The sequence below is a fragment of the Diadema antillarum genome, unplaced genomic scaffold, assembly GCF_040938485.1.
Source record: "Diadema antillarum isolate AM-2024a unplaced genomic scaffold, OU_Dant_1.0 scf00000211, whole genome shotgun sequence".
NCBI classification, from domain to species: domain Eukaryota; kingdom Metazoa; phylum Echinodermata; class Echinoidea; order Diadematoida; family Diadematidae; genus Diadema; species Diadema antillarum.
The window spans coordinates 532,501-548,377 of NW_027271100.1; the positions used below are offsets into that span (position 1 = coordinate 532,501).

Genomic DNA, 15,877 nt, shown 5'->3' on the forward strand with positions numbered 1-15,877 from the left:
ACATAAAGTTGGATGTTTTAATGGAGATGTGAGGGGTTTATACAGTTACTAGTTATTCCGAAGGTTCGTCATTCCGAAAGTTCGTCATATATACCGAAACACACAAATTTCGTATACATATACATATCGTTATCCTATATATTTCATATAAGTGGAAATTGGGTTCGTTTATAAATCCAAAAATGATAAGGTTCGTTATTCTGAACCTTCGTAATTCGAAAATGAAATAATACTCGTTCATCCGAAAATGCAAACAAAGAGCATGCGTACTAATGAACCTTACCAACTTTTGTTGTTGTGTTTTGTTTTTTTTTCATTTTCGAATAAACGAATTTAAGGAACAATAAACTTCATTTCATATTCGGATTAACGAATCTTTGGAATAACGAACGTTATCTCATTTTCAGAATTACGAATCTTCGGTATAAATCCACAAATGCTCAAAATAACGAATCCTTTTTTATTGTCGGATTGACGAACATCCTGGTATATAGGGAATTCGTGTGTTTCGGAATTAAAAACCTTTTTTCACATTCGGATTAACGAACCTCCGGAATAACAAACGTCACCAAGTGTGAGGATGCCCGTACATTTTATCAATAAACGATATTCATTATACTCGTTTTGTGTTACTGTGATGTAACAGTTTTATGCCTGTCGAAATAATTTATGCTATTATGTTGTGTTGTGTTATTTTGTGAATGCATTTGTTGGGTGTCTACATTTTGTGCGGTAGTTGCGTGTGTATAACATGTCGGACTTGACACTTCTATCATAATATTGCGCGCATCCATATCCTTTGTCGAGGCAGATGACTCCATCCTGCATCTGTGGAAAGGTGATCTTGTCGAAGATAACAGGTATCTTACACCGGAGGAGACTTAGCCACGACTGCCGTCATACTCGTGGGACTCGAAAGACGCCCCCTCCCCCCCCCCAAAAAAAAAAAAGAAGAAGAAAAGAAATAAAAATTAAAAATTAAAAAAAAAAAATAATAATAAATGGATTGTGCTCTCACCAAGAAGACGACTCCACGGCGACTTCAGAGACGTCTCCAAATTAGCTGATAATTTATTCATCCAAAAGTCGTGGAGACTTCTACGAGACATCTTTCCAGTCGCGGAGACGTCTCCGCGACGTCTCTGGTAGGTCGCCAATAGGTCTCCGCAAAGTCGCTGAGACGTCTCGGAGACCTCGCTAATAACTTAAGTCTCCGCGACTCGGCCGCCACTAGAAGGAGACCTCGCGGAGACGTCGCGATGACGTCTCTGCGACCAGCTGAAGACTGAAAAGAGTTTCCGAAAAAAAAGAAGAAGAAGAAATCGAACATATGTGTGATTCTCTCGTGACTCCTTGGAAACTCGCCTATACACTTCGGGAGACGTCGCGGAGACGTCTCCGCGACCACTCTGCAACCACTACGTGACCACTACGCGACCAGGGAGACTCGAGTCGCCATCAGGTCGCCAACTAGTCTCCAGCCAAGTGAGATACCCTCTGAAATATAAAGACTTCGACGATTAAGGTATGAATCAATCGTGGAGGTTATGGTGTAGTTACTGTATTGGGGTGTATTCCGAATGTGAATAATGTAGGCCTACTCTTCTGCTGATAAAGAATGCTGATGATTGCATAGGCCTATTTAGTAAATGCTATACATAGGTAATAATAATCGGAAGTTAAGAATGAGTTTAAACTTTATTTGCGCAAACTATTAATGAAGTTAAAGGCAATTGAATGCTGTGTCACTGAAAAGAAAAGAAATCAGCTATTACAAAATGATACAGGTAGGCTATACTTATTTGCATCGACATCATTAAACCAACCCTCAAAATAATGGCAAAATGTAATGTTTCAGTACAGATTTGATATTTTGTCTATAGGCATAGTGTAAATTATAAATAAAAAGATGGATAAAAGTTGCTCAGGTATATACCCGGCATCTTGTCGAAAGAGGAGCTGTACTTTATAGGCATATCTACGCGATCAAGTCCGTGTATATCGACACTATATGCTGCACATCTGTTGATATGACATAATTTTTAGTATTACGATTTTTATTATTACAATTATAAAAATATCACTTGAGGGACAAACTGTGATATAAGAAGTGAGATGATCTCATGTCTTTGGAGATATTATAGGGCGTATGATAATTTCCAAACAGGTCAAATAGCAGTTTCTTAAAGACAGGTAATACGGCATGCAAAAACTCGAAATTGCATGTTTTGATCTTCCAGGAAGGTATACTCGGGTTGAGATCTTAATTGTGACGAATGAGTTGTGCCAGCGAGAACAAGCAATTTTATTTCTTTTTTTTATGTGTGTGTGTGTGTGTGTGTGTGTGTGTGTTTAAAATACATATGTTTATACATACCAAATGAAGCAAAAGCTTTATAAAGATTATGCTGATAAAAAATCGTCTTATTTTTGCTTAAGTATCTAGATGTTTGTGCATAATCTGAAAAAAAAAAACGCACGAAAAACACACGGGCATCCATCAGTGATTACGTGTTAAAAGTATTGTCATTCCAATTACACAATGATTATGACATCAAAAAGTAGACAGCAACTGTATTATGAAGACACATAGTGGTCTTCCAAAGTTCACTCTAAAAAAGAAATCAGGTATGCCAAGTATGCCATTTAATGTTTTATATTTTTCCTCCTTGGATAAGACAGTAATTCCGGCGGGATGATTCTCGCCCACTGATTCGATAAAGATGTGCAAAAATCATGCCGTAGGGTGACAAGGCTAAACGTAACGAACGCTGTACTTACGTCAAGAAAATAATCCTAGAGACACGTTGTTGTTCGCCTTTCTATATTCTTTGAATTAAATCTGTTGTTAATTTCCGGCCGTTTGTTGACACCAAAAGTCAATGGCACTTATTCGAAGTCTGGTAATGATCTTCTTAAGTCCATCAAAGACAGTGAGAGAGCTATATCCGTGCTCTTAATACCTGAGGCTTAATCACCTGTTCGAATAAGAAAAAGGAACTTTATATTGTCTAAACTATATGCCTCTGTAGAATCTTACATAAAGTCAATTAATGGGTATAATACGCTCTTTCAAAGTATGAATACAGACGGCGCTTGTTTGTGATACCCTCCACAACTTCCTATTCATCGGAGAAGAGATACAGGTGAGAAATAAGTGACGATGTGGAACCATAAAATTAAAGAAGTTTTGTAAGATGCAACAAAATTTTCCATGTAACCCTTACATTTTTTTTTTGCTCGAGTATCATGTGTTTTGCTAATTTTATACTATTCCAGATTTATGTTCATTGCTTTGGATTTTTTCGAATGGTTTGAAAAATCACTGAAGTGTCCAGAGACGTTTTCAATGTAGAACGCGAACATTATTAAGTGAGTCAGTAGTAATTCATCCGCATTGAGTTAAGAGCGGTGGCTGTAAAGGATTAATTTGAATGCATGGCTTGTGTGGAGTAAGTTATTCGTTTGTCATTGTCAGATTAAAAAACGACAACAACAGCAACCCTGTCTAATAGCACATGTTCCCTATTGTCTCGTGGCATTCAAGTTCGTTATTATTAGTTAATTCAATCGATTGTCATGATGATGCAATTTACGAGAAAAGTTTGACGACGGCGCTGGAATTGCAAAGGATCGGGAATGATCATTGATTCCGTCGTGAGTTAAATGCTTTGATAAAAAAACAGGCATGCGAGATTGATTGTATTCATTGCAGATTTCCCGACGAAGGTAATCTGCACGAAACCCTACAAAGAGCGCCGCATTCCAACACTTGACAGTGACTTTGACACGAATCACTTTGAAAGACGTCTATTTTCTGGTCATTATCTCGTTACTACGGGCGACAGTGGCATCCATTATACCACTGAGTGTTAAAGAGGAGACCTTGTCCTGTCCATCGGCTTCTCTTCAGGTCATATACTCATTGCCAGAAAACAAACTAAGAAGCAAGCAAGCATATTGACTTTTATGCCCGTATCCCTATACAATACAATGAACGATGGAAATTCAGAATGTGAAGAAAACAATGATGAAAATTGGTGTCTGCATTTTCGAGATCTCGGTTCATTCAAAAATATTTGTCGTTGTTCATGTATGGCCTCCATCAAAGCCATGAAACATAATGGGACGAATTAGTAATGCAATATATAGCTTATCGCCCTGTATAAGTTATTGTAACGTAAATAACTATATCACCCATGATGGGGAATTGTATCTGAAAACCTCTGATTAACTTTGTCTTGGTGGATTCTTTCAGCGGAGAAGGTGACGGAAAATATAACATCAGCATCGTATTCTGGTGATATCTTATACATAATGGATTTCATTTCCCCCATAAGATGCTGTATCTTGTGTGTCATTATAGGCCTATACTAATTTGGGGCTCATTGACAGTTCACTCTTCCAGCATCGTCTGATTTCTTTTTAAAAAAATCGTTTATCCATCTGAAGTTTCTTTTGTTTCATGCATTTGTTATATATAGTTTCGAAGATAGCGAGCTGCAGTTGTCCAAACACCTGCCTCTCATTACGGAAAGAAATACAATCATGTACATGACTGCCCTCTCTCATGTGAAAAGTCTCTCTCCTTTTTCTCCCTTTATTTTCATACTCCTATAATTATCACACATTCAATCATACACACACTTCTAACGGCACAATCGTGTTGATATACGCCTATAAGTTATTGTTTAAACGAATACTTTATAGATACGTGATATTCCTTATCACACGACCTGTTACAAGATGGGCAGTTGACAGGATTACACGCGAATCATCTCAAATCAAATCGCATGCACTATTATATAGACAAAGAAGACAAAAGGAAAGAATATCGTCGACACCAGACCCCCACAAAAATAGAAAAAGAAGAAGACAAAAATGAGTAAATGGCTAAACTGTCCTCGTACGACCTACAAATATCCTGCCGTTTCACCCCTATATGCAAAAACGACTGTCAATATCCAGAACAAAAGAAGAATCCATATGATTATGAATATTGCATGCCGGGCAATTACCACAATGAATTATAGATGTTCCAATGGCTGCGACTGATTAAAAAGCGTGATACATTTATTGTTGTTGTTGGTTGTTTTTTTTTTTCATTTCAAACTAGCGGGAGGCGACTGATCCGAATGTCGTATAGGTTTGATGTATTACTTGATACGCATGGGAGGTCATCTAAAAACCATATTGTGTTAGTCACCTTGCGAGAAAAAAAAAAAAGAAAATTGATAGTACTCGGTTCTTCATGGCGTATTATTGGCCAACCCAACCTTGAGGAATAACATTAGACCCGGACTTGTGCGGGCAAAAAGACGTATTGGATGACCATTTCTGTATGGAGAGACAAGAGTATTTCTTTATTTTGCTTTGTAATGCCAAACATGCATTTAAAAACTTTGTTATGAATCATTATCATCCCTTTTTTAGTCCACTTAAACTGAAACTTAATTTAAAAGATTCCGATATACACTTTTAAGATACACCATTAAAATAAAATTGAACTAAATGTCACATATATTATAGTCTTTTTGTTTGAAGCGTACGATATGAGCAACTCACAGAATCACGCTGGCCATGTTATCAGCTGTAATCAAATCATATTTTGTTGTTGGATTTCTCCTGCATATTCATCTCTCACATGCATGATATTTTATATATAATATACATACATAATATTGTAAGATATGAGAAAAGAAGGAGAAGTCGGTGCGTAGCTTTGACGTCATTACATAATATTGTAAGATATGAGAAAAGATTGGAGTGGAGAAAAAACTCGTTTTGGAGTGTGCGTAGCTTTGACGTCATTATTCTTCATATATATATATATATATATATATATATATATATATATATATATATATATATAGAGAGAGAGAGAGAGAGAGAGAGAGAGAGAGAGAGAGGGGGGGGGGGGATCGAGGGAGGGAGAGGGAGGGATAGAGATAGAAATAGGAAACCTGAGATGCCAGCTATACATGACAGTTATGCACGATAACTACGACGATAAAATAAATATATAGAATAAAGGTCATTACAAACGATGTGATGACCATGACGGAAATAAAAACTCACACTGAAGTTCACGTAAAATGTCGAGCAAAAGAAAGATTTTTACATAATAAAACCTGATCATGAAGATTAAATTGAAGATATCAGTAAAAGTCACCTTAATTGATTTTATGGACAAAATCACTTTTGCTTATATTTTGTGTTGTGTGTGTGTGTGTGTGTGTGTGTGTGTAAATTTAGAAATTGAACGCTCAGTAGTTGTGAAAATCGATCGCTCAAAAACGAAATTGAAAGTGCTTTGATGTGCTTACCTGCATCTTTAATATAATATCACAGTAATTTGAACGCACATAGTTTAGAAATTTGATTTTATGCCCAAACCCGAAATTGAATGCTAAAATCCAATGTGAACTTTGTGACCATTGATTAGAGTGCCTATAGCATAAAAATGAATTTGAGTGCACTAAACATGAAATCGTTTTACTCTTTAAACATGCACATAAAATGAAAATGGATAACACTTTTGCGAAATTGAGGAAATTGGGGAAAACCTACGTACGAATATACGGTTATTGTGTAAAGAGGAGGCTTCCCCATATATACATATGGATTGAGGGAATGCAGCAATATATAGTGAGATAAATCATTGAAATTTTAGGAAAATCGGACAATCCATTCAAAAGTTACAAATTTCTAAAGTTTTGGTGACGCCATTGCTGGATGAGAAGACTATTACAGTTCGTGGCGTCACTGCAGATCAACAATACAAGGAAAATATAAAAAGAATTCCACAAAATTCCATTTGTTATGAAAAGTACATCTTCCTTGGACTTTTTATTGATATATGTTTTGAAAAATATAATCCCCATGCTTTCTGAGAGAGGTAAGTTAGATGCTCTTTCAATATGGCAGGAAAATTAAATTTTGCGGAATGTTAATGTTCTTTACTAGTAGACCTATCGTCGTTCTTATACGTGACGCGCATAAGCTGTTGAAGTGTTCTCACGCGATGGCGGCACCGAACAGAAATTCATGAGGCTTTTGAATGGGTTGTCCGCTTTTCCCTATATTCACACAATCCACACGCCTATTTGGGAAGTGGTTCTTCATCGAGAAATGTAAAATTGAATCAAATATATGAAATATAATGACTGCATGAAAACAGGCGGACATTCAGTCGAACTGCGCAACAGTTCCTACGACAATGAAAGCAACACAGAGATTATCTTTTAGTGAATTACTGAAGTTGGTGGGTATGAAGCAAAAGTCCAATTTATATAAGACTGTTGCGAAATGAAATAAAAGCTGGGTTACTGGTGTAAGCCTACAGACTTTGTTCGTACTCATTGGTGACCACAAACTGTGCCCAGCAAACTATGCCGGTAATCAGCCCATCGGCAGAGTCACTCGTACGTTACGGCTATTCAACACATTGGACCAATCACAAAAGTTAGCGAAACTTCACTCCCATTTCTTTCTTTTTCTTTTAGTTTGATTCTTCCTCGCGTACGCCGATTACACCGACTCAATCGCCAAGGAATTAGTTTTCATATTTCGACAGATCGTGGATGAAAGTTGAAACTCCTGCTATCGATTGGTCGCGAGCACGTGAGATTTCTTCGATAACACGATAGAAACCAGTTAGCAACGACCACATTTTTACGATCAACCAAGCAAACGATACTAGCAGTTACATTACCAGCGCGTGCATCGCGGATAGAGAAGCGTGTACGCTTGGATCACGCGCACTACTAGTACCCCGTTCTACTTTTTGCGACTCAAAAGCTCCCCACACGTAAATCAATTGGGGATGATATGAACATGTTTGGTGTGTTCATCTAGCGGAGTACGGTTTGTAGCCGTTTTCGTGCACGAAATTGTCGTGTCGCTGTGTATCCGACTTCTAGTCTGCGACCTGTAAATAGTGGGGTTAGTTCAGTGGAGCTCTCGAAGGTGGAAGCTGGCCGATGGCAGCCCATGGGGAATGCCTGCGGGGATTGATGCTGATACATCTCCTCAAAGTGTAACGTTTACGCTTGTGTCTTCTGCTGTCGCTTATCATTTACCTCTCTCGACTAAATACTTCGATCCAATGTCAATTTCGGTCGCAACATGTGCAGAATGGTTAATTCGAAACTTCAGTGTCGTGTAACAAGCTCGCTCTCACCTCCAGCCAAGGACACTTTGGTTTGACTCCCACTGACATTCTTTGGACAGCTCATTCTCATCTCCGTCGAATCGAGCGCGAGGAAGAAGAAGCTCTTTGAACTTCGCGGCGGCTCAAGCTTGCTGATGCCTGAGACCCCTTCTTCTTGTCGCGTTTGGCTCTGACTGCACCCGGTGTTATTACATTTTATCCGTAGTTTGGTCATCAATGACAACAGCCAAGCAACCAGTATTCCTTCCATTTGTCGTGTCACATGTGGAATACTGAGTAGTTGATTTTTTATTTAGACGTTTGTTTTAGTTAAAAAACAAACAAACCCCAAAACCTTGGCCTAATCTCTTCGTACTGGTCAGGCATCACTTCTTCTGAGACAAATTGCACTCCCCTTGTCGATTCGCAAGGATTAACGATGGCTACCGCTGCAAAAAGTGTAACGAGAGAAGAGGTTGAAAAGTTTCTCGAAGCAAATCGCGATGTCGCTAGCGACATATTCGTCTCGAAGGCAACGCCAGAAATGGTTGATCAGTGGCTATCTAAACATGCCAATTCAGTCCACAGGCAAGCAGATTCTGGGCCTGAAATGAGTTCATGGCCAGATGTTTCGATGAAACTGAACGAGAAAGGGGTGTTTCAATCGTTGCGCAAATCCTTCAACATTTCTGGGGGCAAAAGCCTGAAGCATCTGTTGTCACCCCGGCGTCGCAAGTCGACCCTGAAAAGGAATAAATCGGCTCTCAGGCAACTTGATGAGAAGGAGCTCTTCATGGAGCTGATAAGAGACATTGCAGACGAGCTGGATCTTAATACACTCTGTCACAAAATTTTGATGAATGTCAGCATCTTGACAAATGGAGACAGATGCAGGTAATTATGGAAGTATTATGTGGAGTCTTACATCTAAAGTCTAAATTTTAAATAATATTCAAAATGTTTATTTTTTATTACTTCTAGTTCTAACACACAGTTAACAGTTATTAAATTTAATTGGTAGAACCTACTTTAATTTTACAGTTTACTGAAAAAAGTGGCAAAAATATGTTTTTCAAGAGATGCTGACTTTCCTAGTGAGATTTCCTTTCAGCTTTGTGTCGTGTGATGAATTCATTTAGACTAACGATCTAGTGCCTGTCTATTAACCACTAGGATGTATTTACTGTGAAGAGAAATAAACGAAAGGTTGTCTAACGTTACGTTAGTTGCTAATATAGATCTTTTACTATAGATGGTCCTATAATGAAGTGATCAGTCAGTTTGAATACATCATGGGGTGTACTTACCAAATGTATCAGTATGGTATCAAATCACGTGTGCTAGGTTTCTAACTCTTGCACTTGTGTTTCAGTATTGCTGTTACACTTGTTGTATCTTATGTTTGGTGTTTATCTTGAAGCTTTCAATGCTTTAAAAAAAAAGAAAGTGTTCTTGTTTTTCTCCCTTTGTTATGTCAATTACTTGTACATGTTGAAATCTCTTTTGATTCAATAACACATGTAGAGTTAAAAGAAAGAAAGAAAGAAAGAAAAAAAGCTTTCAATGCTAAATGACTGGCTGATGCAAGGTTCAATCAAGTAATCATGCTTTGAATGGTGTGCTTTAGTAGAGTCAAGGCTCCAATTAGATCATTTGTGGTTAGATAAGGATTCGCTGCAACACAGTAGCAATTTCCTGCTGCCAGATGTGTAATCTTCATTTTCCGCTTCATGATTTGTTAGCATATGTGTGCTCTCCAACAAATACTGTTAATTTGTTAGTCTCTCTCTCTCTCTCTCTCACTGGAAATATAGATAAAACACTAACAACAACAAGGAACAGTTTAGACAAAAGTTTAGCCTGGACATGTTTTGTTTTGAATTCAGCAGCCTTGATGTCTGGTAAATTTCATAGGACATTTTGCAAGGCTGGGAAAAGCTAGAGTATTCTTACTGACCTATGGAAGTACTTTGTACTGTAGCTTTGTGTATTTTTTTCTATATTTTTTTTTAAATGTAGGGAGCAATAAATTCAAAGAGACATTGCGAGGCATAATGTGTTCAAAATCAAAATGGAGCTGTGTTTTGAAAAACCAAAAAGAAAAGATTGTGACCCTCCTCCCCCTTGATTGTTTTGATGAAGATGTTTTTTTTTTTTTGCATTATAGGTGAACTTTCCATCATGTTCAGACAGTTTTTTTTTAATCACATCATTGGCCTTTTATATCTTGAGCACAAAGCAGTAGATACGTCTTTCTGTGCTGCCAAATTAATGTGATTCTTCCTTGCCTTCCTAGTTGAGATGATCTTTTTCTTAATTAATTTTACTTTTAACCAGTTAATGTGATCAAGGCAACTTTTATAGGAATTGATTTGATTATTTGTGGATATTGCACAATATGTCTCTATCATTCTTATTTCAATTAGTGTATTATTTGGCACACTTTTATCTTATTTTTTTTTCCATTCACCTATTTTTAAAGTCTGGTGTATTGTGAGTACACAAAAAGCAGTGTGCTTCTCCCCAGTACAGATTATTTTCAGTGTAGGTGCCCTAGGCTATACAGTGTTTTTGTTTTCTGCATTAAATGCATTTTGCAACTGATTACATGTTTTTCATAATTGCATAATTGTTTCAAACTATTTGCTCAACAGTCATGTAAATACTGGCACAGTGCAATCAATATGTGTAAACAGTGCTTTTCACAGTTTTTCTCTGTGGAAACATGAGAACATCTAACAGCTGACACACAGCATGTTTCTTCCTGGTGAGGAAAGCTTGATATTTGCTGCACCTCTGACACCGTCAGTTTCTCATTGGTTGATCTCTGATCCCAGTGGAAGCCAGTTTAGTTGTGCTTCCCTGAATGTACAGTTTACCTCCCTTACAACGGTTGTCTAGGAGGTATGATAGTGGTTTATTCCTCCCAAAGCGGCTTCAAAGAGTGCTTTGGGCAAAGATTCTCATGGAAGCTGGTAGCTTAACATAAATCACACTGGATGCCTCTTTCTAGGGGAAATGAAACTGTGCTGGAACATGTCAAACATTCATGGGGTGGTGTGTATCACATGGGAAATGAGGGTGTTGAAAATATCAGTTGTCATTATAGTTTTGGAGGGCAATGTAAATCATTTCATGTACTCCTGCAGGTTTCTCAGAGAAGACCTCATTTCAGACTTGTCAGGATATATTGCCATCTGTAGTAGAGCTTGGAGTAATATCAAATTGTGGCTCTTTGTGACACTCATTCCTGTAGCTTGCTCCCCTTACACCCCCCCCCCCCTCCATATGAGAAGATAAAAGCATAAATTGGTAGATAGCCCATACTCTTGTTGTCAAATTACTACTTTTTCTTGTTGTTTTTAATCAGCTATGTGGCAACTGACTGCCAAGTCCTTTGCTAATATTATTATAAAGTAGTAGATGGAAGTAATGCATCCAGCCTTTAATGATGTACAACTAGAGAAACTAGTGCTCGCTAGAAATGTGGTCATCTGCATACAGTACAAAATCATGTTTCCAAAAATTTGCATTGAGGACAAACATGTTGCATACGCGAGAGAGCTTATTATGTGATACTGGATATGTCAGCATATCCCCTGATGTAGTTTGCTTTGCAAGTCTCGTGGTTACAGTTCAGTTTATTATCAGGACACTTTGATTAACCACAGACCTGATCTGCAGTGTGTGACTTGAGGTGTATCACATGTACTTCAAATTTACTGCAGGTATTCCCTCATGAATTCATATCAGTTGCAATTAAAACATAATTTTGTTTTTGACACCCTTGTCTTGTGTGATAGAATACCACCAAAAAAACTATGGCGTCAGTTTTTGTTGCATGAGACATCACTGCTTGCACAGTATACGAATAATTTATGAGTTGTGAGTGCATAGGGCACGAATATCGCACGAGGCGCGAGATGAGCCACTGGTCTATTCAACGCGGCGCTACGCGCCGCGTTGAATAGACCAGTGGCGAATCTCGCGCCGAGTGCGGTATTACGTGCCCCAATGCACGAACAAAATCATAAATTATTCGTTTTATACAACACCTTGTCCACAATCACAATACAAAATTAGTGACCGCCAACTCAGGAAGGCCCAAAAATAAATGTAACAATTAGGCAGAGAATTGTAAACCACCCTGTGTACTGCTTTCAAACACTCGTCATGATTCGACCACACAGTCACAGGAATCACGAACTCCGCAGGGTCTATACCCATTCTACGCTAACGTTAGATCGAGTTAGGCCTGGCTGTTAGGTCGATCTGAGATGTCGGTAGATCTAGTAGTAGGTCTAGACTTTGTCTATTTCCGAAAATGATTTTGTATAAAAACACAGAAAAATAATCAAATTACGGTTTCTCAACTTGAAATGAAGTCTTGATGTTGGGATCACTGTGGTCCACGTAGCAGATCAGAGTCAAAAGTAAAAACACAGCAGTACCGCTAGGTGTATACAGGCCGCGATACATGCAACTAGCTAGGTAAAGTAACTGCGCGTACACGTTAACGTTGCAGTACTCCGCCGCGCCTGGTCTGTGAGACTTACCGGCAGCGCAGCGCAGCCGGCCAGCACGTACACTGTACAATGTAGTTTGCTGGCGCTTTGCTACGGGTGTGAGCCACAGAACTCTGTGAGCGGCCATGCATTAGTAGCCCCCCGCGAAGCCGTGCTATAGTACCTTCGAGCCGTGCTATAGGCCCATGCCAGGGGCCTATTGTATGGCTGTCACTCTCAATGAGTTTGATAGGTATTTTCTATTGAATGTCATGTGACATGTTCTTGGCCAATCACAATTCGACATCATTCTGAGGTGTTGTATAATGAGTGCTTTAACATTGTGTAGATTCTCTTTCATAGAAAGATAATCAATGACAATGATTTCTTTAGTGCCGTCCACATTGCAAGTGAAATTTTGCGAAGTGTGAAATTTTACAAAGTTTGCTAAGCAACTTTATGACACCACCCCCCCCCCCCATGCACTACATGCAAAGTTTGCTGCTGCAAAATAGAATGTGAACACTCACTGCGGAAAAATCACAAAGTTTGTCATGTGACTTCCTCGCACTTCCCCTTCACTTCTCGAGACTCTGCACGAATTGTGAATACACGGTACATGTGTACTATGGATGGGAGTGTTATGAATATGTGGGATTCTTGTGATGCTGCTAACCCTAGAATACTTTATAGTACTACCGGTATATGGGGGAAAGGATGATAGGCACCTATGTCTTGAATAGCGAGCACATTATTGATACTCTCTTGTTCATTAATTATTGTTTACACTGCATTGTTGTAGTTAAGTATTAAAGGTGGTCATTAGAATTCAATATAATCAGTCACCCTTAGACTGGTCAGTATCGGAATATTGATGGACAAGAATAACGCCCATTAAAATGATGATGATTATGATTAGATGAAGTTTCTCTGTTATGTGGCCTATGTTTGTGGAGGCAAGACAAAAAATTGAGGGTGACAACGAAAACAAGAGAGAGTACGTCAGCTAAGTCGGGGGGGGGGGGGGGGGGAATCGAAAAGAACACAAAGAACATTGGCATATTGACCACACCGATTTGGAAGGTATGCCTGTGTACTGTGTGGGAAGAGTAACGATAGCGTCAATACAAGTGTTGTAACACAATTAACCTCTTGATCTTGCCAGGGAATCATATACCTGTAAAATGTGAATCAACATTCATTCTCTTCACTTATAACATGGTGGAATCTGATGATCTGGTATATGGAACAACAAAGATTTGTGTAGCCTTTCATGTTTGCGATTAACAAAGTACTGGTAACAATAACAGATTTGAAGAAGAAATTTAGAGTGTATGCAGAGAAGAGGTGTGATGTATTAGAATTAAACAAATGCATGACATCTTGAGCGCTTGTAGTGGCGGTGTACAACTGTTTTGCGTGGTGTCAAAACCAAACCGAACTTCATGCTGGGACCATTTCTCATGCATGTGCAGTTCATAGCAAAATTTTGCGAGGTGTGAAATTCTATGAAGTTTTGTTGCAGGGTGAATGGACACTTTTTGTAAAGTTTCACTCTGTGAAATTTCCCAATGGGAATGGCCCTTTTGTGTTGTAGCCTTGACTCACTACATGCAGTGTGGTGTCTGAATAAACAGACCTGTTCTCACTGTGCTGTCAATGTAGGCCTGCCTCTCCTGATCCAAAATGACCATGGCGTAACCAACTGATGTCTCTCTGATGAATGATATCAGTGACAGCAGAACTTTTGCCACCCCCCCCCCCGAAAAAAAAAAATCAAATAAAATAGATGAATTAAAAAAAAGATACAATGGGAATGCTGAGTGAAATACGCAATCACATTAGATAACTGATGCCTGAATTTTTAAAGATAATACCAGGTAGTTAAGGGTGCAGCCATGCAGAGTTAGTCTTCTATACCTACTGTACATGTGCACATGCAGCCAATGCTGTCATAATCTATACAATAGATCTGATAATTTAGAAGTGATAAACAATAAATTAACACTGATCATTTACAGTTGAAAGTTAAGCAAGGAATATATATACCCAATAAATTCTATAACTTCAGTTATATCTTAGTTTTCTCTTCACAGAAATCATAGCCAAAATTGACAAACCTGTCTGTAAAGCAAAAGAAAAAAGTGAAAAAAAAAAGGTCTTCTTTAGCCTTGTGGTCCCCTGCAAGTTGCTGAAACAATGTAATTCATAACGAACAGCTCATGCAAACATATTTGCTGTTTTTTTTTTTTTTTTTTGTACGAATAGCGTGCACTATGCAAGTATTGAAATTCAAAATGGCCACTGATCTGTCTATAGGAAGTGGTCACTTTTGTTGTTTCCCTTTGGTGGAAACTATAGACAGGCTAAAGGACAAGTCCCCCTTCATATACATAAGGATTGAGAGAATGCAGCAATTTCAGTAGAGCACATCAGTGAAAGTTTGAGGAAAATCATCTAGTTCATTCAAAAGTTATGAATTTTTGAAGTTTCTGTGCAGTCACTGCAGGATAAGGACATTACTACAGCTTGTGATGTCACATACATGTGTAATACAGTATAAAGAAAACTAAACATGTTTTCACTTTTCTCACATAATAAAAGAACACTTGACTTGCCTCTTTTTGAAGGAAGGGGAAATAATATTACCCATAACATACGTCAGTAATGAGTCAAGGGAATATGTACTTTTTTCAAAAAATTAAATTTTGCGGAATTCTCTTTATATATTTTCCTTATATTGTTCAACGCATGTGACATCATACACTGTAGCAGTCTTCTCATCCAGCAGTGATGGCGCAGAAACGTCAAAAATTCATAACTTTTTAAAGGATTGTTCGATTTTCCTCAAACTCTCACTGATGTGTTCTACTAATATTGCTGCATTCACTCAATCCACACTAGAAGGTGGACTTGTCCTTTAACTGTAGTTTAAGTTGCAATCACTTCAAATATCTTCATGAAAATGGCTCTGTGTCTGATATGATTTGTAGTTTGCTTGTAGGCTGGTTCTTTATTGCACAAATATTTTACCTTCTTAATTGAATGGATGACTTAACAAACAGCAATTCCACACCAAGTTCTAACTGGCATTTGAGAATGCTATTAGATATAGGAGTGAAACCATATTCTGCACATCCATGTTGGTTTGACACCTACATCTGACTGAAGAATTGAATCATGTATAAGCCCAAATGTATTCTGATTGTTTGAAATCGTA

The 15,877-nt window shown here is 38.2% G+C and overlaps 1 protein-coding gene across 9 annotated transcripts in view; it reads left to right on the forward strand.

Annotated features, from left to right (window-relative positions):
* The first annotated feature begins 7,826 nt into the window (after window positions 1–7,826).
* LOC139724336 (cGMP-specific 3',5'-cyclic phosphodiesterase-like) overlaps window positions 7,827–15,877 on the forward strand; it is a 178,622-nt gene continuing 170,571 nt past the window's right edge. For all 9 annotated transcript variants that reach the window (XM_071635482.1, XM_071635483.1, XM_071635481.1 and 6 more), the window contains exon 1: window positions 7,827–9,046. In XM_071635482.1, coding sequence (XP_071491583.1) covers window positions 8,592–9,046 — 455 coding nt within the window. In that variant the 5' untranslated portion in view covers window positions 7,827–8,591. The remainder of the gene's footprint in view (window positions 9,047–15,877) is intronic.